The sequence below is a fragment of the Pieris brassicae genome, chromosome 6, assembly GCF_905147105.1.
Source record: "Pieris brassicae chromosome 6, ilPieBrab1.1, whole genome shotgun sequence".
In the NCBI taxonomy this organism is placed as follows: Eukaryota; Metazoa; Arthropoda; class Insecta; order Lepidoptera; family Pieridae; genus Pieris; species Pieris brassicae.
Genome location: NC_059670.1, coordinates 2,110,469 through 2,134,902, shown reverse-complemented (window position 1 = coordinate 2,134,902; position 24,434 = coordinate 2,110,469). Strand labels below are relative to the sequence as shown.

At 33.1% G+C, this 24,434-nt stretch overlaps 1 protein-coding gene across 3 annotated transcripts; it reads right to left on the bottom strand.

Annotated features, from left to right (window-relative positions):
* Positions 1 to 240: 240 nt before the first annotated feature.
* Positions 241 to 23,558, bottom strand: LOC123711315 (FK506-binding protein 5). 3 transcript variants are annotated; one of them, XM_045663832.1, is made up of 26 exons: positions 23,381 to 23,558; positions 17,924 to 18,106; positions 17,084 to 17,224; positions 16,836 to 16,868; positions 15,416 to 15,598; positions 15,126 to 15,269; positions 14,621 to 14,803; positions 14,416 to 14,547; positions 14,019 to 14,333; positions 13,127 to 13,441; positions 12,600 to 12,914; positions 12,087 to 12,275; positions 11,613 to 11,753; positions 11,218 to 11,538; positions 10,914 to 11,096; positions 7,952 to 8,083; positions 5,220 to 5,543; positions 4,868 to 5,056; positions 4,369 to 4,506; positions 4,085 to 4,189; positions 3,509 to 3,823; positions 3,184 to 3,340; positions 2,734 to 2,900; positions 2,168 to 2,494; positions 1,841 to 2,020; positions 241 to 1,562 (listed from the first exon to the last, which is right to left on the bottom strand). In XM_045663832.1, the coding sequence occupies exons 1-26, from the start codon at positions 23,538 to 23,540 to the stop codon at positions 1,375 to 1,377; spliced, it is 5,160 nt and encodes a 1,719-aa protein (XP_045519788.1). In that variant the 5' UTR covers positions 23,541 to 23,558; the 3' UTR covers positions 241 to 1,374. The 3 variants fall into 3 exon arrangements, with proteins under 3 accessions (XP_045519788.1, XP_045519789.1, XP_045519790.1); XM_045663833.1 differs by lacking the exon at positions 4,085 to 4,189; XM_045663834.1 differs by lacking the exons at positions 241 to 1,562; positions 1,841 to 2,020; positions 2,168 to 2,494; ... (6 more) ...; positions 5,220 to 5,543; positions 7,952 to 8,083 and adding exons at positions 8,269 to 9,542; positions 9,862 to 10,398; positions 10,759 to 10,809.
* Positions 23,559 to 24,434: the final 876 nt, after the last annotated feature.

Below are 24,434 nucleotides of genomic sequence, written 5' to 3'. Positions count from 1 at the left end.
GAACGGATTAAAGCTATGTATTCTTATTAAAAACTTATAATTATTTACTTACGACTAAAAGATAATGGGTTTTGATATCAACTTCGGGGCAATAAATACAGATAAAACAACTTTCTCTGCAGCTGTGATACTTTTGACATTGAACACCTTTTGTATTCAGTAACCGTGACCACGCACGCTGAAAAACACGCGAAACGTCGGAGAAAATTTAGAATTATGTAAATAATTATAAGTTTTTAATAATAATACATAGCTTTAATCCGTTCAAGAAGTGTTTTTCTTAATGTTTAAAAGCTATTTTAACAAAAGACAAGAAATAAACTATTTTGGGTACTGAGCACGAGACGAAGATAGCAATAGAGCGGGAATGATAGAAAATAGGTGGGCATATTGCTAAGTTATCTGCGCTGAAATATTACGATATATGTTCTAGTAGTCGGGCATGTTATATCTTAAATCATTTTTAAAAGATATAATGTGACTTAGTTTCTATAATAATAATAATCAGCTGTAATAACTAAGCAAGATGCGGGCGTCCTATCTAAAGTCCCGCCCGTAACTAAACAAAATATAATGAAAAATAAATAAAAAAATTAACTAACAACTGAATTTAAGTATCAGATTACTACATTTGAATTAATATTGTCTTTCATGACATTGCAATTAAAAAGCTACACGCAATTGAAAAGCAAAAATACGTTAATTACGAAAAAATATTAATAAATAATCTTTATTTATTAGTAAATAATATCATGATAAATACTAATATTAATAAATGAAAGGCTTTATTGCCTCTTCGGGTATTCAAACACCTCGAAAGCGAATGAAGTCAGGCCATCAGGAATTGTTTAGATATCACGATAAAAACTGTATTCAGCAAATTTTAATATGTATAATAAATTTCATGTCGGCAAATTTTCCCATTTTTTTCCCGTTTACTTCCCTTTCCCGCTTTATTATGTGTAAAATTGTTAATATCTTCATAAAAAAACTTATATTTTTCCTGCCCGAACGAAGAATTACAGATGGTCCAAACTTAAAACCAAAGGTCGGTTTGGAATATGCTGACATATGAAGACGCAATTGACGTCTGATTAATCACGCTGACGTCAACCCTATACGAACTTTATGTATTTAAAATTAAATTTTTTGGGAACAGTGAACGCCGGACATTATTATAAATTCGACTCAAACAGTTCAAAAACCCTTCGGCAACCATAATGCCTGCTAAAGAGATTGTCATGTTAGTAGGTAATAGGTTTTAGAACATTAATGTCCGGCTTCGACTGCCTTTCGGAGATGATGATGATTCTGCTATATATAGGTTTGTTTTGGTGCAAGAATCTTCTTGCATATATTCTTCATGAGGAGGTTTCACGCCTGCTTTGGATGTTGCGTGGCGGGCGATGGAGATGGCTTAAAGCATTGAAGCAGGAAAGCTGTGTACATAACAAAAGCTATCGATAAAGCTATCAATGCGTACATAAATATGTTTAGTTCCGGCTGACGGAATCTGTTCTTTCGCAACCATTCCAAAACCTCTTCTTCAGCCATAACGTCACCTGAAAGTTACAAAATTTATTGATATTTCTTACTGATGTAAAATACATCATAAACATTACACACTTCTTCATAAACCTACAAGTTTGATTATCTAAAATGTTTAATGTGATAAATATAAAACCTCCTTATTCATAAAAAAATAGATCAATACATAATAAAATCATTACGATTATAACTTGGAGAAACTTAGAGCAATTATAGATACGAGATTAATAGGGTTTTTCCCAATAACTGGAACTTAGAGATTAATGCTAATCGGAAAAATTATAATCCTTACCCCTGTATATACTCGGGAACCGTTTCCTAAAGTATACGATGGCCGGTAGTTTCGTCACGCCCCATTTGCGAGCATAACGAGGGTCGTGCATCTTTACAAATGTGATATCTAAATTATCAGTTTCACTGTCAATGTTCTCCAGTTTGTCCAGGACAATTCGGCTTTCCGCTGAGTTTTCATCTAAAAGGTAAAATTTAACGTGAATTCAGAATTAATTCAAAGAAGGTAATTTATTGTTTATTTACTAGAAAAAATAACTAAACTGACATGTCGTCTATGTACGGAATAGTCATCAGTTTTGATGATGTGATTACCTTAGGTACTTACAGAAATAAACTGCCAAGAACTCGTTCTCCTCTAGAAGCTTATCCAGCATTTTCCGGTTAACCTCTTCAATTTCGTTTTTGATTTCAAAAACTTCTTGAGACGTCAGCCATTGCAGTACTCTATCCACTTGATGCAAGTCTCCATCGTATGGCATCGGAACCCTCTTGCGGAAATATACCAAAGACGGAATATTTATAATGTTATATTGTGTGGCTGCCTCTGGGCTTGCAATTTTCACAAAATCAATACCGAATTGATCCACTTCTCCGTCTATTTGTTCCAATGCTTCCAGAATTTCTTGACATTCTGGACAGTCTTCGTCATCGTCTGAAAAGTATTTGAGATTTTAAATTATATTTATTTATTACGGATATCTAAAAAAAATTGGGGTCTAGAACTCTGAAAGTGGAAGATATGTAGTGTGTATCTACTATATTTTTTTATTTGCCCCAATCATTGAAACTTAAAACTTGAATCAGATGGACAATTTAGTTTAACCGAGAATATTTTTAATCCATTTAGAATATCCATATTTTTTCTAAGAAAACCCTTTGTTATGCACTTACAGAAGAAAACAGCCAGTAAATGAGACTCATATAATAATCTCTCCAACATTCGATCGTTGACAGATTCTATTTCATCAGCTAGTTCACGATTTTCGTCGTCAATCAACCATTCCAGTATTGATTCCTCATTTTGTAAATCGCCTTCAAAAAGTAGTGGATTGCCGTTTCTGTAATTTCAAAGATAAATCTTTCTAGTTTTTAACTAAGTGTTTTAACTTTATGGTGATGTATGGTGCAAATACATTTATACGCCTCAATGTTTTTCACAGGAAATAATGTTATTAGTAAAATCATTTCCATTTATTCGTGTTAACGTAATCTAACGAGGAAACCAAATTTCAATGTCTATTATAAATTTTATTTAACGAGAATCTAAATAAGTATAAAGTATAGCATAGGTAATGTGCCTAAACATATATTTGTCTAAAAATTTTATAACATTAACAAGACCTGAAATACACCATTGCAGGGAATGTTTTGATTGAATATCTTTTTGCCAGTTGAGGATCTTGAATTTTGACCATATGTATACCATATACGTCACACTCGTCATCTATTTTCTCAAGCTCTTCTAATATGTGATCACAAATATGGCAATTTAATTTATCTGTAAACAACACAAAATATTACAATTCACTGATCTTGCAAATAGCATAATCTTAGTTAATCTTCGCTTAACTATTAGCGAATAAGGAATCGTGTATCAATAGATTTCTAAATATCTATCATAAAGAAAAATATTTTCAAGAACGTCAGTAAAAAGTTGAAAGCTTACAGAAATAGACGGCTAAATATTGAGTTTCATCCACCATTTTCTCTAGCATAACACGTGTTATCAGTTCAATACGATCTTCAGTTTTCTGAGTTATCAACCACTGCAATACTTCCTCCTCTTCCGCTAATGATCCTTCATAGACATTGGGAATGCTATTTTCAAAGTAAACCAACACTGGAAAGTCGGTTGCTCCAAACGACTCCGCAATAGAATAATCTTGAGTTTTAACAAACTTAATTCCATGTCTGTCGCAATCGTCATCTATATTTTCCAATTCTTCCAAAATTCCAGTACATTGCTCACAGTCCAATGAATCTGAAAATTTACTTTTAATATTAAGTTTTGCTTGGTGTTTCATTGGCTCGGTCTAAACATCACTCTAGGTAATACGTCACGACTATGGTGATTTGTGGAGGTAAATCTATCTACACAGTATTTACATGGGTCGTAGGTATGTAGGAGACAAATAATAGGGTATCATTTATCACAGTGTGCCAAAAAGCATGCTGCATGCTTGCTTGGATTCAGTACAAAATATTGGATAGGTTAAATCTATTTTATAATTCTCCTGAGTACCCTCTATCTCTGGTAATTCAGCCTCATCGGGGTCTTTGGTAAATTTCTTTTTAGTGCTCTTTGATGTAGCTTTCGCATGACACAGTTCACATAAAGTTTTGTTCCCTATTAAGAAGCAGAATAATTATTATAAATTAAGAACAGTACTGCCTAGAAATTCTTCACTTTAATTTTAATAAATTTAATGTCGGACCCGGACATATTAATTAAAAATTGTATTATATTCCTGACAATATATAGTAGAATTAAACTAATTTTCATTGTATTTATAAAATAAAACTTACAGAAATAAACAGCTATCGAAGATGAGTCATCAATTAAATCTAATAATTCCTGACCCTCGAGCGCTTCTATTACATCTCCTGCAGGGTTTTTTTGGACAAGAAGCCAACTTAATAGTTGTTGTTCATCATATAAATCCCCTGAAATATTTAAAGCGTAATCATCGCAGAAAGTTTAGTGAGATGGAAAAATTGAAGTATTTTTATCTCAACGATCTTTGAAAAGTTTTTTTTCATACTAGTTAATAACTGTCAATGCCTTTTTAAATATTCATTGCCGTGGGCCTCCTTATTCATACAAACATTCTATCTTTATATTACTTAAGATTAACTTTTTTAGTTAATAATTGCTAAATGTTTCATTCTTGATTTCTGCCCTTATCATACCTGCAATAGTCAGGATACATTCTCAAAGATAACCCTAAATAAAATATAAGTTTTTTATACCTTCACGCTTATATCTACATAATAAACATTATAAGTTAATAAGGAATGAATATACCTGCGTATATAACAGGATCTTTGGAACCCATTTTGAAAAAGAGAACTGCTGGTAATGCAAATACCCCGAAATCTTTGGCCATCTGTCTATCGTCAATCTTCACAAAGTTGATACCTGCTCCATCCGCATCATCATCTATGTGTTCGATCTCAGCCAGCACTCGGGGACACTGTTTGCAGTCATTACTGTCTAAAACATGTAATATATGCAATACCATCTAAAATTAAAATCTGTTTTTCTTAAGTGTATTTAAGTAAAACCAATTTCAGAGATAATAAGTAAAATTTAATGTTATATGCGTGGGATCGTCTCAACGTTGAAATATAAATAATGATTTAAACAAGAAACTCACAAAAGAATACGGCAACATAATCCGACGTTTGTCTTATTTTCTGAAACATCTTTTTGTTCACTTTTTCGATATGATCTGTCAGTTCCATATTTTCAGGATTAGTTAACCAATCTAAAATTTCTTCCTCGTCATCCATATCGCCATCATAATTAATAGCCTTTGTTTTCCTGAAGTATGTTATTCCAGGTGGATTTCTAAATCCATATTTCTTAGCCATTAGACGATCGCTGCATTTTACAATTTTTATTCCATATTCAGCAGCTTCATCATCAATCAATTCTACGTGTCTTAAAATTCTTGGGCTGCCGGGATCCTCTTCTTTATCTAGAATTGATTATACTAAATCATTTCACTTGTTTTAATAGGCATCGAAATTACTAAAACAAGTGTTTTTTTACACATACGACAGATTGGAGACGGAATTGAAAAATAAAAAAAAATAGATTTTCGATTAAGAGGCGGAGAGTTTCTTCGAAACTTCTAGGTCAGTTCTAGACCTTTTTATTTAAGAGCAAGCTACATATAAATTTATAGTGATTTAATAGTTGTTGCGTACATAAAAATAAAATAAGACCAGTTGTCATTAGTTTTGCAAAGAACTGGAAGAAGAGAGAGATATTAGAATTGAAAAGGAGCCTAAAAGATGGTTACATTAATGTACACTGTACACATTTTCCTAAAGAAATACAAATACCAATGGGAAGGGAAATACGAAGAGAAATATAGTCGAAACTAATAGAAGAACGTGCGAAGGGAAACACTGCATACATTAAATACGATCAACTGGTAGTGAAAGAGGGGAACCTAATCAAAAAAAAGGAAGAGAGACCAATTAGCTTCGCCGGATAACCAGAATCAAGCCAAAAAGACAACAGTTACCAACACGTATATAATAAAGGAAAATAAAAAGAACGCATTTGATGTGATGAGACCAAGGTCAAGCTCAATTACTAATATTTCACAGAACTCTAAATAGCAACTGAACAGAAGAAACCAGAGACAGGACAACCCCAAATCTCAAATTAATAAAGTTTATTGCTCAAGTTAATTCAGTTTATATCTCAAGTTAATAAAGTTTATTGTGCAAACTAATAAAACTTATTGTTTAATTTAATTAAGTTTATTGCTCAATTTAATAATGTTTATTGCTCAAGTTTATATCTCAATTTAATAAAGTTTATTTCTCAATTTAATAAAGTTTATTGCTCAATTTAATAAAGTTCATATATACCAAGTTATTTATTTATTCTTTACTAGTAATCTTACAGCTCACATACACATTATAAAACAAAACACTTAGTCAATACAGAAAGCCAAAACAGATTACATAGATTAACAATATATATGTAACAGAAAACATGCAAGTACATTTACAGACAAAATATATTTAAAAATAAAATTTAAAACTAAATAAAACTGAAATTTGAAACAGCAAATAATAATTAATATTTTAAATTACTGTTTAAACAAAATCAGAGTCTTCCCGCCTCTTCAAAAACTTCCTCACAGATGTGATAGAAGATTTTATGGTGAGGTGGAAAATATAAATATTCTCATAGTTGGTGTCATACTTAGATAAAACCCGAAACATTGGCGAATTATGTAGGTAATTCGATTTCGTACGAGGCACATGGAACAATTTTATGTATCTTGTCGCATAAGGAGGAGTCGTGTTGACTCTGCCGACGTTCTAGTGAATGGAAATTAAAATATTTGCAAGAACCTGAATACTTTAGCATTTTTTAAAACTAAGGAATTTTACAAACTTTTTTTGTATATTTTCTACGGCTTTGTTATATTTTATATAATATGGAGACTAGATAATACTTGCATACTCCAGCACGCTTCTGGCATATGTAAAACTTTTACTAATTTTACTTGTTTTATTGGGGTGTTACCGATTTTGTAAATGTATTGTATTTTTTTATTTGTACGCGAAAAAGTTATCTTTTTACATATTTATTGAAAGTTTATTTTTTTTGTAATATATTTTTAGCCTAAGATCTCGTTGAATTTGGTCATAGTTGGATTTTATTATTAAGAAAAAAAATTGTCATCCGCGAACATAACATGTTTAGAAAAGTGAAAATAGTATTTTATATCATATAAATAAGCATCAAATAATAATGGGCCAAGTATTGACCCTTGACTTATTTATATCCTTTATTTATTCAAGACAGGAACAACAAATCAAGAAAACATATTATACACTCATAAATAGAATAAAAGATTCTCAAATATTGCAAGAGAAGTTTTTTGGAAAAAGAACTAATAAATGTAAACAAATCGAGTACGAATAATGTGGACAATAATTTTCTCGATTGGGTGAAAACATTGAAATTGATGAAAGAGAGAAATGAATTGTTACACAAACGATGAAAAGATGAGAGGATGATCTATCAAAAGGATGGAGAAGGTCTGCCAAGAATAGAGAGACGTGTAAATAATTGGGAGAGGCATCTGTCGACAGATAACCTGACCAAAGTAGTTCATAATAAATTTATTATTTTGCTACGTGCATTAGATTGAAGAATACGACTATTTTATAAGAATAGCAAGCAAATTAAAATGGCCAGAGAATAGAGGGCTTTTTTCTTATTATTTATTTATAACGTACATAAGCATAGCGTAGCATCCATAACTATGTTAGCTACATAAATGATGTTTTGTTTTAAAGCGCCTCTTTTAAAACGTGACAATTAATTACAATATTGTATTTATTTGATACTTACAGAAAACAACTGCCAAAAATTCCTTTGTTTCAATGTATTTAAATAATTTGTCTCTGTTGATTTCTTCTATGCTTTCATCTTCTTTTTGTTTAACCATCCATTCCAGAACTTCGTTTTCGTCAAAAAGATTACCTAAAATATTTTTAAATTTATTGTTTTTCTTAATCTACCTAATAAAAATATAAAAGCAAGGATCCACATCCATTTTTGTATATTTTAAAAACTCACCATTAAACATCCAATAATTGACATGCGTGGACTACTATGTATTATAATACCATGCTGACATCATTCGTGTATAATAATAAAATATATAATTAATTAAAATGTATTTATTTAACAAAAATATTGTACCAGCGTCGCCTCAACAGATTCAACATAACGAATAAATAAAATTAACATTCATGCGAGATGTCGATCAGACAACACAACTTTAACATTATTCACAACGCTAGTACTGGAGCAAAGTTTCGTGACTTCTGTCTCACACGATGATATTATTTTGTAAAAACTATCTTGTATTTACTTAGATGTTATTTTAGATTTAGATAAAAGTTTATAAAATCGACTTTCTAAAATCGGACGCATACATAATATAATAAATAGATAATAATATGAAAAACAATAAAATGTAGCATTGCATTTGCTTATAATTGTAAAAGTGAGATTAATTGTAGATACCTATTATTAAAGTGGCGATACAAAATACATTAATCTAATTATACATATTATAACAGAAAATGTGAATTAAAAGTAAGTTATGTGCTTAATGAGATTCCATGAAATCTAGAAAACTATTTATGAACATGAAATCCTTACAACGATAAGTCTTTCAATGTGGCAAAGTAAGTGAAGTTAAAATGCCTCTGTGTTGTGTCATCGTTAATTTCTAACATTGGAATAAAATTTACAATATACATAACGATTTATACACCAACTTACAAAGTTTCTAAATATCCCAATATTTAATGTGAACGCACGGCACGGTAATATTACCGTGTACAAAATTATACATTGGTCATGATGACAGAACAGTATTAGGCTGCATCGAATTATTTTAGATCGAGATATGCAGCGAAAAGTCAAAGTGCAATAATTATAAAGTAAACTATAAACACCTCGCGAAGTGCTTGCAAGGACCAAGGGACACGAAGTTACTGGAGATGTTAATATAGCAGAGGAATTTGATGCAGCGTTAGATTGAATAAAATAACTAAGTTACAGACTTTTGGTGAGATTTTAAAATGCAATCGTGTCCACTTGATACGCGCACGCGTGTCTAACAACAATATCGTATGATATTCCTGCTAGTATTACCATCATTACCACCACCAAATGTTTTCAGAGTCGAATAAACCTTTTTTTCCTTTGCCTTTTTCTGGCCTGGCAAGTGCTTTATTCTTTCCCTTTGTAGGTTTTTCTGGTAACACTGGTTTATCCTTTCCAAGCTTCTTCGCCGGAACTTTGGTCGGGGTCGCCTTGGCTACTTTCGTCGGACTTTGTACTTTAGTGGGACAGCACTGGTATGGTTCGTATGTCACTTTTGGCACAGCCGGTTTCGCCCCCAATCCAATGTAGAAACAGCGATCGCCTGCAGTCAGTAAAAATGTATGATTTATACCGGCATATTGAAACCAAAATAACAGTTACTTGCGTTAATGTTGTGCATATTTAAAATTAACCACGCGAGAGAAGAACGCGTTATTAATCTTAAATGTTGTGTTAGTAATCATAAGAGTTTAAAGAAGTTTTTTAATTGCTAAGCGTTCGCGTATGACTGCAGGCAACAGCTGGTTATGGACCCATGCGGGTTCGTTTCGATTATCGACCATGCAGATGTGTAACTGGGGACATCTGTGCGTGTGCCTCTGTGCAGGGACCTCTCTACCTATTAGTGCTTACTCAATTACCTGCAAAGGCGGTTTTAAGGCTATTTGAATTACTTTCTTCGTCTTCATCATCGTCATCATCCTCGTCGTCATCATCATCCTCGTCATCGTCATCATCTTCGTCGTTGTCACTATCGTCATGGTCTTTATCATTTTCGTAATCATCTTCGTCATCGTCATCGTCATCGTCATCGTCATCGTCATCGTCATCGTCATCGTCATCGTCATCATCATTATCATCATCATCTTCTTCGTCGTCGTCATTGTCATCGTCATCATCGTCTTCGTCGTCATCGTCGTCGTCACCATTTACACTTACTCTGTTTTTAGGAGAATGTGATTTCAAAGAACTTAATCTGGAATTGGAACTCACTATCTTTTTTAATTTATCAGGTAGTTTCGAAAGCTTTTTAAACTTATTGTTACTATCGTCATCGTCGCTATTGTCGTTATTGTCATCGTCATCATCGTCGTCATCATCATTATTGTGAAAACGTGTATTTCTATTTTGTTGTCTTTCACTCTTGCCACCTTTGACGAGTTTGCTTGAAACGGCTCCTGGAAAAACCACCTTCAAAGTTTCCATTTTTGTCCATACGACTAAGTTCCATGAAATTTTCATTTCTTATTTTTGTAATGGCTAATAATGCCCCATGGACCCAGTTATTATTTTAACATCTGCATTGGCCATTATAATTATTAGCTCATATTCGGTGGGTATCTTCACCTGAAGGCATTAGTAACTGTCATGCAACTGTGACGTAGCTCAGCATTTTAGGCTTAAGATTTTTAAAATAATTTTTGATGTCTAGAATGATGTCATGCGTGTATTTATTTTTGTATATAACATAGAAATATTATAATAGTATAAACATAAACCAATTATTGTAACGTTTGAAAATGGATGTGGATTCTTACTTTTTTGATCTATTAGCCACTGGAGAACCTTATTTTCGTTCTTTAAGTTACCTATAAACAGATTAATCATTTATAAATTATTTATTAACCACACAAGTTTAATATCCTTCTTATGAAAACAAACTCTCCTTGCATCAATCCTATTTAGAACTTACCATCATACATAATTGGTACTCCAGTCTCATAGTATACCAATGCTGGAAAACTAAATATACCAATATCAGAGGCAAGCTTAGAATCTTTAGATTTCACAAACTGTATTCCATGTTTGTCCGTGTCATCATCAATTGTTTCTAATTCTTCTAAAATCTCATCACAGGTATCACAGTCATCGTTATCTGAAATTACGTACGTATTTAAGTCGTTACAAGCTTAAAGTATAATTATAAAATCTTCTTTTCCTTTGTAGTTTAATATGTAATAAAAAAATAATTATAGGAAAAGGCATTGAATACTTACAGAAAAATACGGCTAAATGCTCTACATCATTAATGAGGTCTTTTAACGTTTTTCTATCTACATTTTCGATAACTTCTGGCTGCGAATGTTGAAGATCCAAAACCCATTTTAGAATGGCTTCTTCGTGCATCAGATCACCATCATAAATTGTTCTGAATTTGTGTCTGTAGAAAGCTAATGCTGGTAAGCCTGGCAAATCATATTCCTTCTCAACGCCTTCATCGGATGTTTTAATAAAATCAATATTTTCTTCTTCACATTCATCATCAATGTTTTCCAACTCGCTTAAAATTTTCTGTGATTTTTTATCACTTTCCTTATCTTAAACAAAAATAATAGAATAAAAAACTTTTATATAAATTTTTGGAATTTTATAAAAAAATGTAAATGCTTACAGAAGAAAACTACAACATGGTCGTTTTCCTCTAAGATTTTTTCCAACATCCGGGAATTTACTTCTTCAATTTTTCCTGGAATTTCCAAAGTGTCTTCATCTGTGAGCCATGCAAGGACCTCGTCCTCATCCTCGATGTCACCTTTAATATAAGTTTTAAAATTATAAAGATTCATTAAAATTCTAAACTTTGTACATGAAAATTAGCTTAAAATTTTAGTGTAGTACATTTTTTTTTAGCAAATTGTTTATTTAGTTATTTATTACAGAAATACATACATTATCCTTACAGACCATGCCGATACGATAATGTCGATCATATATTCAAAATTAAATAGGCAACATTAATATCATGCCAATTTCAAGTTTAATTACGACAGAGGATGAAATATTTTACAACAACATAAAAAAGTCTTAATTTTATACTATGATGTCTTCATACGTTCAATAAATTGAAATAAAAAACTGAACAAACCCTTAAATATTAGAGGTTCCTTATTCCTGAAGAATACTAATGCTGGGAAAGATTTTATTCCATATTTCTTAGCTAACGACGTATCTTCAGTGGTCACAAATATGATACCCGTTTCATCCAATTCGTCATCAATGTTCTCGAGCTCCTCCAAGATGTTATCACATTCTTCACCTTCTTCACAGTTTCCGCCTGTAAACGATATAGTGTATTAATACCATAATCCAAACCAGTTGTTCATTCCTAAAAATTATGCTAGGCTTGATACATTATTTTTACAATTATTCACTGCACACAAAATACTATAGACATAAAGATTCTTGACAATAACTGAGTGCAATAGTAGATTTTCCCTCAAATTTTGTTAAGAGATAAACTCCTTTTTACGCCTGCTTTAAGATAAACGATCCTAAATATAAGATTCGATTTGAAATAACTTACAAGGAGCAAGTAATTTAAAAATCAATCATGGATTAGAAATCACTTTAGATTATACACTCAATTATAGTTACTCACTGAAATAGACGACAACATATTCATGCTCTTCAATGAGATCAGTTAGGATTTCGTCAGTAACCTCCTCAATAGTTGCGCTGTTTTTCTGCTCAATCAACCATGCTAATACTTCATCTTCGTTCATCAGATCCCCTTCGTAAATTGCCGGGATGTTATCTTCAAAATATACTAATGTAGGGAGGTGGTCAATGCCAAATTCTTTTGCTTCCTCATCATTGTCCATCCTGACTATAACGATTCCTTCTTTCTCCAATTCGTCATCAATGTTTTCCAGTTCATTCAGTATTCTTATGTCTTGTTTGTCTTCTTTATCATCTGCAACAGTTTTATAAGTACTTATCACATAGTATATAATTATCAAAAATAGAAGGAGAAGAAAGCACTCATAATCAAAATTTGTTAAAATTGTGGTTTGATCCCACATTTGCTGTCTAAATTAAGGTATTCTTATATATTTTAATATTTGATAATAAATAAATACTTTTCTGAGAATTCATCATATTAGACAATTATTTATATACACTTACAGAAAATAACAGCTAAGTATTTTGCACTTTCTATAAGTTTGTCCATCATTTCATCTGTTACTTCGGGAATTTCACTGTGACGTTTCTGATGAATCAACCATCCCAAAAGTTCATCTTCCTTCATAAGATCACCCTCATATACATGAGGAATACCCTTTTCAAACAAGACCATGGTTGGAACTGTCTCAATTCCATATTCTTTAGCTTCTTTATCGTCATCGATTTTCACGAACGCAATGTCGTTTTGGTCACATTCGTCATCAATGTTTTCTAACTCGGCCAAGATCTTTTGGCTTTTCTTCTGGTCTTTGTCATCTGAAATGAATAAATATGCACTATATGTGATTTATTTGCTAGTTCTTATTCAAACAATTATATATTAAATATAAAATATATTTTTCCGGGTTAAATTCAATATATGTATTTATTTAAATTGCAGTACACACAAGTATGGATTTTGAGATAGATTTTTAAGTTTCGTTGGCGCCTTATTTGCGGTATCACAACCCCGGGACCATTTATTTATTTATTTAAAACTTATTTTCTACTATTACAACTTAACACTAATTCTAGAGTAAAGAAAATAAAAAGAAAAAACAACCATCCCATAACAAATGTTGGTCAATGCCACTCTTATGAATTCAGTCAGTGTTAAACTGATTCAGTCTTTATATAAAAGTTGTATGCCTAAAATATACCTAATATTGAATATATTTTAATGTTTTGGTTTCGATATTCAGCGAACTCATAATGATTTAGATTTTGGAAATAGCAACGACAAAGTAGTATATACTAATAAAAAGTAATTATTAAAATGACAAGTAGATAATTTTCCTTTGTTGGATATTTAAAGATTTTATAAGTATAACTAACTAAAACAGTTTGTACTTACAGAATAAAACAGCAACATATGGCATTTTTTCGATCATCATATCCAACATTTCATCAGTAATGTCTTCAATTTCGTCACTCTCCGTTTGGTGCTTAAGCCAAGCCAATACTTTTTCTTCTTCTTCCAAATTGCCTTCATAGTAAGTTGGTATACCCTTCTCGAAGTATAACAATGTTGGTAATTTATCAATGCCGTACTCCTTTGCTTCCTCGTCATTGTCGATTTTTACAAATGCAACACCCAATTGGTCACATTCATCATCAATGTTTTCCAATTCAGCTAATACTTTTTGAGATTTTCGATCGTTGTTATCATCTAAAATAATATTCAAATAAAATTTTTGTACGATCCTCGTGATATTAATTATAAATCGTTTTTTTTAATAAGTAATACATACAGAATAGAACAGCAACTGTTTTGCCATCTTTGATGAGACGGTCTAACATTTCATCGGTTACGTCTTCTATTTCATCCTTTTCTAACTGACCAACCAGCCATTCTAACATTTCATCCTCATTTTCAAGGTCACCTAATTTAAAAGAAATTCGCGTTAAACATAAAGTTTTATCTATTATAAAAATAACAAAATTATATAATCTTACCGTCATAAACATTGGGGATTTGTTTCTCGAAGTAGACTATCGAGGGAACATCGTCAATGCCGAATTCTTTCGCTGCTTTTTTGTCATCGATCTTCACAAACTGGATTCCGTGTCGGTCGCAATCATCATCTATTTTCTCTAATTCTTCTAAAACTGTCATGGATTCATCATCACCATGATCATCTGTAACCATAAAACATAATGTAGATTCTAAATACAAAGATTTTCAGTAAAGACGCAGACATAGACGAAGAACCTTTCTAAAGTTGACTAAACGGCACATTGTGGTTATTGACGATGTAATATTGTCATCCTTAAATGAGAATGCTAGAAGTTAAGGAGATAATATTATGTTTGTTGTAAGGCGCTTACTAATTACTGATTAATTATTGAATAGAAATTAATAAAACCTTAGCAATACTAACCTATGTACGGTCAATTCACGCAAATCAAGTGGTGTCTAGCAATAGTATATAAACAACAAATATAGTAACAAAATGCTTACAGAAAAGAACTACTAAGTTATCTACATTTCCTATAAGAGTATTAAGGGTCTTCGCTGTAACATCCTCGATCACATCTTCTTCGTCCCCAGTCGATTTGTTCGCAATGAGCCATTCCAGCACATCTTCTTCGCGGCTTAGTTCACCTGAAACATTAAAACATTTCAGCATACTTGCGTGGAAAACAAAAATTTAACAAACATAAAAGAAAGCAGCATGCTTTATGTTATATTTATAACTTAATATTACGTTTGCATTTGTAATTTAATTGCTACTCAAATGAGTCACAGACCTTCGTAGATAATAGGTATCTGATGCCTGTAGTACACAAGTCTTGGCAATTCTCCAAGACTGTATTCTTCGGCAAGTTCCTCGTCGTGGATCTTAACAAAACCTATACCGAGCTGATCTGCTTCATCGTCAATATTTTCTAGCTCCTGAAGTGCTTTTGCACATCTCTTACATTCAGGCTTATCTGAAACATAACAATTGTTGAGGCGGTTTGTCATTATAAAACAAGACCAAATGTCTCTATGACATGCCTCGTTTAGGATTCGAAGCAGTGCAGTTAAGCGTTGACGAAATATTTTGTTGTGTTAAAAGAAAGTTAATATCGTGTGTGCTTTAAAGCGTCGTGTCGTGCAAGTGGTAGTGAGAGTGCTATAAGGTGAACGTAGTGGGCTTTGCTATTTCTATCGTTGCAAGGAGGGTACATTCTTCAGTGGATTAACCGGGTTGAGAATCTAACATTCTTCGCAGGGTAGTCAGACCTGAAAATCAACTAACATTTCTTACGAGGGAACAGTTCCGGAAATCAACTAGTCATTCAAGTATCACAAACCATGTGCTATTCACCAACTAGTGTAAAATATGAGTATTATAATTTATATTTGCTAGATACGTCACGTAAAATGTGAACTGAAGTGTAACTATGTTTATATGAATATTTATGTAGACTACAAAGTATTTAGGTCAAGGTCATTTTATCTGAATCTATTTTCGGTTAAGATACAAAACTTGTATGTGATATGAGGAACATAATAGGGTGAGGAAATTGTTCGCCAGTTGTAATCATGACATGTCGGTCCGTCAATCCGAGCTTGCTTCTGAGACGGAAATAGAACATCTGAAATAGCTCGCTCTACAATCCAATAGAGCAAATGAGTTTTTGATTTTCTTATTCGACTTAACAAAGAATTTTCTACCTAGATTTTACGGGCATCTAAGAATAATTCCAGGTAGTTGGGCGCCTGATTATCTATCTGATATAAATCTTCATGTTCCGGCCACTATGATGTGTTGTCTTTGCTAAATATTAAATTTTTATTTATGTAATAGGAAGCAAACGGGCAGGAAACCTGATGTAAAATGATATCGCCGCCCGTGGACAGTTTCGTTGCGTGCATTGTCGGCCTTTTAAAAATTGTACGCTCTTTTCCAGAAGACTTAGGGTCCCTAAGTCAAATTAGTTCGGTAATACTTCAGTGGGTTCCACATAGAGATGGTGCGCGGCAAAAACTGCTTTAAGAAACGCAAATTTATAGTGCGTTAAGTAATAAATATCAAAAAGTTCGGAATCCAGAAGTGCCCACCGCGCACCGCATAACAAGCGGAAAGCACGATCTATGTAAAATAAAAACTAACTACGAAGCAAAATACCAGCCACAACGTTAATACTATGAGGCATGCCGCCATCTGAAGTCCTTACTTACTGTTCATCGGGCCGCAATTTTTGTGATCGGGACCTACGTCAAAAACACTGTCAACACTCAGCACAACGTTTTTCCTTTACAATCTTTGATGTACGTTTTATAAATGATGGCAATAGCAAAGTTAACTACTCTTATTAAAATTATAGTTTACTCTAAATTGTTAGTCAAGAAAGGCCTCAACTTTTACCATATTAGCTCATTAACAGTATTCATTTTAGGAAAACCACATGGGACATACAAATACGTACAAAAGAGCACAGCTACGTATTCAGTATCCTCGACGATTTTCCCGAGGATTTTTTGATTGACTTCCTCTATCCTGTCTGGAAGGTCCATCGCTTCTAAGCTCGTCAGGAAATCCAAAACGCTCTCTTCATCCATAAGATCTCCTAAAATTTGAATTATAAAAAAACATAAACTTTCAATCATGTTATCAAACATTATTTTTTTAAGTATCGTTTACTTTCATGGCAAATAATTCATTCAATTCATAACGAGTTATCGCACGAAGAGTTCATTTGTTATTTTAAGTCATAGTTACAGTCCATCTTACAGTTCTGTATTATTAATTAAATCTGATCATTTGCCAAAAACGTCAACCTCGTAGACATATCTGCATCTACTACAGATACAAGGCATCAATGTCATTCAAACTGATTCGATATTTTTATACGCATTTAGCCCAGTGGAGTTTTTTACAAATTTTCATGGTATAGGCTATGAACTTTTTGGCGCCCTTGCCTCTACAATTGTCATGCCCAAGACGCAAGCATAGGGAAAGAGGGAAATACGTTTTCTGCAATTTCGCTCTTTTCACTCATAGTGAGCTGAGGTGCAGAGGTCTTTTACCGCTTGGTGGGCAACGAACTAGCTGTTTTACTCTAGAATATGGAAGACTATCTATAAAATATCAGAAACCCGTCGTGCAGTAATCTTTTTGATGTCTAGGAGGAGCAAAAACATAAAATTAGCTTCCCACATTTGCCGCCCCAAAAATCTGCATAGAAATATCTATTTTCGAATGTTAAAGTGTATCTGCTTCGTATTGATCTATATCTGAAAACAGATGCCCAGTGCAAGTGTTTTACCTTCGTAAATGATCGGTTCCTTCTCACGGAAGTACGTGAGGGCGGGGAATTTCGTGATGCCATGCTGTTTCGCCAGCCTCTTGTCATTGATCTTCACGAAGTCTACGCCGAAGGAGTCCGTGTCATCATCTATTTTTTCTAGCTCTTCTAGAACTTTGTCGCACGTGACACAACTTCTTGCATCTGTAAATTCATGTCAAAATTCATAGATTATATTATAATATACTACGATTTCAATAATAAAAATTAAAAACTTATAAATAGAAAGTTTGGACCCTGTGGCTTTTAATCTGGCTCGTTGAACGACGAAAGCACCAGCTCTGGGGCCACTGGTACTATGAACCAGGCGCCAACCTAAATCTTTAATTAGCGTCTGTACACTGTAACCCCACATCCCACCCAAGAGTCTCTACTCCAATTACTCCGATTTCAATTAATCTTATTTATTGTCAAATATAAAATATGTTGTTATTGAGTAAGCCGGATTTAAGAATTTTAAACAATATTAGAAATGAAGACTGTAAAATTCTTTACAAATGTAGCCGCATAAATGAGGAGGGCAAAGATTAACTGTTGACAAGTGAATTCTTAGTGGAGTTATGAAAACTGCATTATTAATTTCCTTGAGTTTCTTTAAAAATATCTGGAATATTTCATCAAGCGCGCCAATATTTATGAACGCCCCATTACTGCCAACAAATATCTATAAATTACAAACTTATTAAAATTTGCATATATGTAGTTTAGTCGTGGTTATCAAGAAGACCCTTGGAATGACCCAGTGGGAGGAAGAAAAAGAGGACGCCTACCAGAAACTTGGAAAGATGGATGATAGCGGGGCAGATTGAAAAAGTGTCGCGAGAAATAGAAACAAATGTAAGAATTTGGAAGCATTTACTCCGTCGAAGGTAGAGTAGTGGTGTAAAACATAAATGATATTACTTAGTGTATTTTACTATAGTACTCGAATAAAGGCTATTTTTATTATTATGTGATTATTAGTCGTAGTTTGGTTAAAACTAAACACGTAAAACTCTGGCCACAAATTGACAACTCGGCCCACATTACGAGCGCTGTGCGGTTTTAAGATAAAAATATTTCAATAGATACAGGGAAGTCTATTAAATATTTTTGTTATGGAATGCAGGGGTCAAACATGGAGGCCATCATTGCCAGAAGTCTCGTGATTGCGTTACCGGTCTTTAAGAATTAGTAAACGGTAAAAATTGCCTTACGAGCGACAAACGTCGAGGTGATACGGTAAAATGAATTTAATAGTAAATACTGATGAGTAAAGACCTACTGCTTGGATTTACTTAAGTTCGTTATTGAAAAGCCATTGGTAAATAGCGAACACGTTTTGTCAAATTGCAGGCATTAGAATAATACAAAGTTATGTATGTTTTATTAGAGAAAATTATTAAATAACTACATATCCTTAATAACTAATTTACATTATTTTTTTCAAAGCGCAAAGGCTGGCTTTAAATTAACAAAATGACACACCTTTTGCTATAACAGTTAAGGGAGTAAAAACTCCTTTAATTCAACAAATTTGTCCTATCATGAAGGAACGAACAATGCCCAGTTCTGATACACCCTAAGTTCGAAAAATAGGTTGGGCGACAGACTTCCGAGAGTTTCACAGCCAACTGTCAGAAATCTCATTCATAACTCAGACAAATGAACAATAATGAATGAAAACAATGACAAGTAGTATTGGCGATGCGTCTCACGAGCTAAACTCGTAAGTGAATAATACGCTCAATTTCATAAATAAAAGACATTGTACATTAAGGAAAGAAAGTGTGTTCCAAGGTACGAATACTATAATGAAAGAAAGAACCAAATCATGTTCTTTATTTCCTTTTATTATGTATCTGTGCAATTGAAGTTGAAAATATTTTTGGTTCCAGTGTCAAATGACAATAAATACTATAGTCTACATCTCTCAGAAATTTACTTTCTTTAAACAGGCCGTAACGTCTTATGTTCTGCCTTATCTAATATATAACATTCTCGTGTCACAATGTTCGTTCCTGTACTCCTCCAAAACGCCTCGACCCATTCTTATGAATTTTTTTAATGCATATTCAGTAAGTCTGAGAATCGGCTATCTATCTTTCAAACCCCTTAGTGACAAGGGGTGTCCATCACAAATTTTTTTTTTATTATGTGCCAATAAAAAAATTATACAACCTAAAATTTTCACTGTTCTATCACCAAATTTTTTTCCACAGTAGAATTATTTACATGGCAAAACAACGTTTGCCGGGTTAGTAATAAATAAAATTACGTATTTTCCGAGCAGGCGATTTGATCCAATTTTATACTTTCGACCAACACACTTCTACCACTTGTAATATTCATTCAATCAACATCACTAATATATTGATCATAAACTACTTTCCTATGAAATGACAAAAAATTTAGTCACGTATATTATTTTAAATGTGTTTTGTTTGTATTCGCCCTTCAACAAAGAAACAATATTTTTTTAATGACTTTCAAATCACCATTATCAGACCTGTAGTCAGGCTTCAAAGCGAAATTAAATGAATCTGTTTATTTACAAATTTTTAACTTCTTTTTAATCACGTATACAATATAGGTAAACATTTTCTTGAAACGAGCATTAAAATCGGTTTAAGAGTTATTACACATATACCTACGCATTTTTGGAGGGGCCAAGGGGAAAATACGTTCCTCGGTCATTAATATTGATACACAGAAGTCGGTTAAATTTTTTATCTTACTTTTGTTTCTATTAATCGCATCATTAGTACTATATTGGTTCGGTGCATGACTTATTCGTAGCGGTTTTCGTAGCGACACTCTAGTTTTATCTATGCGACAATTTTTGGAAATGATCACAATTATAATCAATAAATAACTATGATTAGCAAGGTAAATGAATTGTAATTATAAAACAGTAATAAATGTACCGAGAGCATTAGCCTAGTGGGTTGTGAATGCGACTCATCCTTGAGTTTGCAGATTCGAACCACAGTGTCAATGGACTCTTTATGCACAATTAACACTCTTATAGTGACACTCGCTGTCAAACAAAAAAGACTGGTCATCTACTAACGTAAAAGATTATGAAACAGCCATTAGAAATAGGCACCTTATAGATTAGGACATTTTTGGGTCTAGGACCATAAACAAATTAAATTCAAATAGAAAATAAATCCGTTCGTTCAAAATTCGGGTTTGCACCCACGACCAAAACTTTCATTAATTTTTAAGTGAACTTTAATATTTGAGTAACACGTTTCATTACATTTTATGCTTTTTGAATTCCGTCCGCAAACATTTGATGTTACCAAAATCAACAACAGCTAACCAACATTTAACTACGACTATAAAAATGAGATTTAAAGTATCTTTTGAATCATTTGTCCGAAAATATCAGAGGTGAAATGTTAAAATAGATTTTACGTAAACGATGGTACAGTTCATATTCAGATTTACATTATATAAACTTATCAATGTTATAGTATCTGTGGGAGTGTAGTGATAGTTTTAGCGTTCTATTTTCAAAAGCAAATATATAAAATTTGTAAATAATTAATAAAGATTTTAACAGCTATTTAGTGTATTATTCTTAACACCCATGTTACAAAGATTCTTTCTTTTTAGAGTGAATGTTACATGTAAAGGTGTAAAAAGAGGCCTTAGAGGTTGACTGTGCGCATCCCAGTAATGTCTGCCCACTTCAGGATATTCGAAATTCTATACTAAATACCGTAGAGGTTTATATACAAAGATATTATAAAAAATACAATTCGGCGTTTAAACTGTATATTATAATTATTTATAATAATTACTGTTTGACTTTAGTCAAATTCTTAAAGTTATATATACCTATATATTAATTCGGTTATAAGTTATAAGTTCGGTTGAGGTCCAGCCTCAGCTCAAACTGATTCTTGGTACACCCTTTATATCTTTTACAAATTTATCCACAAAACCTACACCTAACCTATTTTAGCATTTAAATATATTTTATTTTCAATAATGCCTTATGATATGCATAAACATTTGATTCGGTATTTTAACAGACTATGAATTGCTTAAAAATGTTTAATAAGTTTTTTGTTTCTAAACTATTTCATTCACTCTACAATGATATGTATTCATTTACTATTTCGTTGACGTTAAACTAGTAAAGGCCTTGTAAAAATAATGTTAAGCATATGAAAATATTTTATGTTATTAGTTTACGGACACGTCTGGAGACGTCACGGCCATGCGCGGGCGTTTCTGTTTGTAAATTAACTAGCAGCGAAACACTTTGTTATTTATGTTTGATGAAAACCATAAAAAAACATGAGTGTGCTTTGTGTAAGCATTTCTAGAACCTTGGAATGAGAAAATATAAAAGAGATTTTAATTACATTATATCGGAAAAATACTAGATTTTGTTAATCAAGTAAATTATACGAAGACTTTGGAAGAATTCCAAGCCTAGCATTTGTACCAGGCACGTTTTCGTAACTATGTCTTTTCTTAAACACATTATACCAGGGTCCTTCTATTTTTAACGTAAATTGCTTGTTAAACTATTAATTGTTACAATTAATTCGTTACACAGGGACAGGAACTAAACTTTTTCAATTTGTTTTAATTTCCTTTACATTATACCTTATTTTTATACTGTATTTGATTGTTATGATTCTAATAAAGTTTTTTACCTTTTATTGGTTTAATAATAATGGATATTAAACGGTGAGATAAATATCGAACGGAAAATTCTTCAGATCTAGAATATATGTTACAGAAGAAATAAATGAAAGCTTATGTTTCATTAGTTCAAAATTCAATTAAAAGTATACTTATTGTTTTTTAAAAACATAAGCTCATACATATCAATATCAACCAAACTTTGTCCGTTTTGGAATTTAATTGTGTAATTTCTCAAGTATTAGAAATATATATATATATAACGAATAACGAGATAAAATTATTTTGACTAAATTCTGAGACAGAGGCTGTTGTAGGTATATACTATTACTATATATTATCATCTATGTAGACGAGCTGAAATATAATTAGAACACATTGAGAGATGACATTCACCTTTTGCCAAAACACACACATAGCATTTTTTTTTAAAGTTAACGGGCGATTAGCGGATACGGCGCAAGAGTTGGCGACAAGTGAAAATAGCCGGAATGCCAACAGCACGTAATGGAAATCTATTTCAGAGGAACATGCGGCATACACTGGTATTGCCGGGGCGGGCGTAGGCGCTCCGCGACCTTGGTGGTCGAGCCGTGGAGAGCCCCGCCGCCATTTTAGGTGACGACGCGGTCGGGTCGGGTTTTATTGTCTCCGTTGCATAACACGCTCGCCAAAATATCAGCGAAGCGACCGGCGACCGCCGAGGGTCAAGCGGGGATCGCCGACTGAGGACTCGCGGCGCGGGATGGGGCTGGCAAGCCGCCAACTTACACCAGAACACGGCCACGAAGTCCTTGTCGGTTAGAAGTCGTTCGAGCTGCTTGGCGGTGACCTCCTCAATTCGGGGCTCGTGGTCTGTCTTGGGAGCTGACTTGCGCGCGGCAACGGACACGAGCAACAAAGCCACGAGGGCCGGCACCCATCGAGCCATGGCGAGATCGCGCGCGGACTGACGCTGCGGCCGCCCTGCGCGCGCGCCGCCCGCCCTCGCCGCCCGCCCGACTAACGCGCATGCGCACACACTTGAACTTCATACTACGATGTTTTGTTTACACTCTCGTTTAATTAATTCTTCTGTTTCAGGCGCTAATTAAACCCGTTTTCAATCATATTGAAATACGATAACATACATTTTCTAGATATTTAACTTTTGTGTAGTTAATACACTAAGTAGGTATATATTTTATGTATACATATTCATATACGCCCTACAACCTTCAAACTATAAATGTTTTGTCCTTATCAGTCTCGTGTCACTTCGCGTATAAATTAAGCTGACACTATTTAACTTATCGAGGCTAATCGTAGAGCTATGCTTTAGACAATACTCTACCGTCCGAAGTCCGTGATTCGCGAGCAAGCTAAAGCCTCTTATCAGATCTTGAATAAAAGTATGAACTTGTATATGTTAATTACATAGTACTATACATAACATATTATGTAGTAACCACGAATAGCTTGTATGGTAACAGAAACAATTTAAAAATAATATCTTTTTGTATAAAATCTCACTTATGTATGTAGACTTGTAGCACCAAAAGCTAAATCGAAATTGTAATTCCGTCAAATACTTGAACCTAGACGTCTCGAATACGCGCAACGTCAAAAAAAATTGTACCACAAAGAACGGTTCGGTGACCGTCGATACACAATCTTATACTAGAATAATAGGTCCTGAGTATATACCTCGTTACAATATCTTCTTATTAGGAAGAAAGGCACACAATATTATCAGCCGTAAGGATTTGGAGAAATTCTATTAGTTTAGCAACAAAGATATTAGCATCAGTCTAACCTCAGACTGATGCTAATATCTTGCCTCACG

Excerpts from the sequence above, each read along its gene's own strand:
- LOC123711315 (XM_045663832.1), bottom strand. The coding sequence starts at position 23,540 with ATGGCTCGATGGGTGCCGGCCCTCGTGGCTTTGTTGCTCGTGTCCGTT. Across the intron at positions 8,084-10,913 it reads AGTACCAATTATGTATGATG|GTAATCTTTTTGACGAAAAC; the intron begins GTAAGTTCTAAA and ends AAAATATTTTAG. Across the intron at positions 2,495-2,733 it reads TTTACTGGCTGTTTTCTTCT|ACGATGACGAAGACTGTCCA; the intron begins GTAAGTGCATAA and ends AATACTTTTCAG.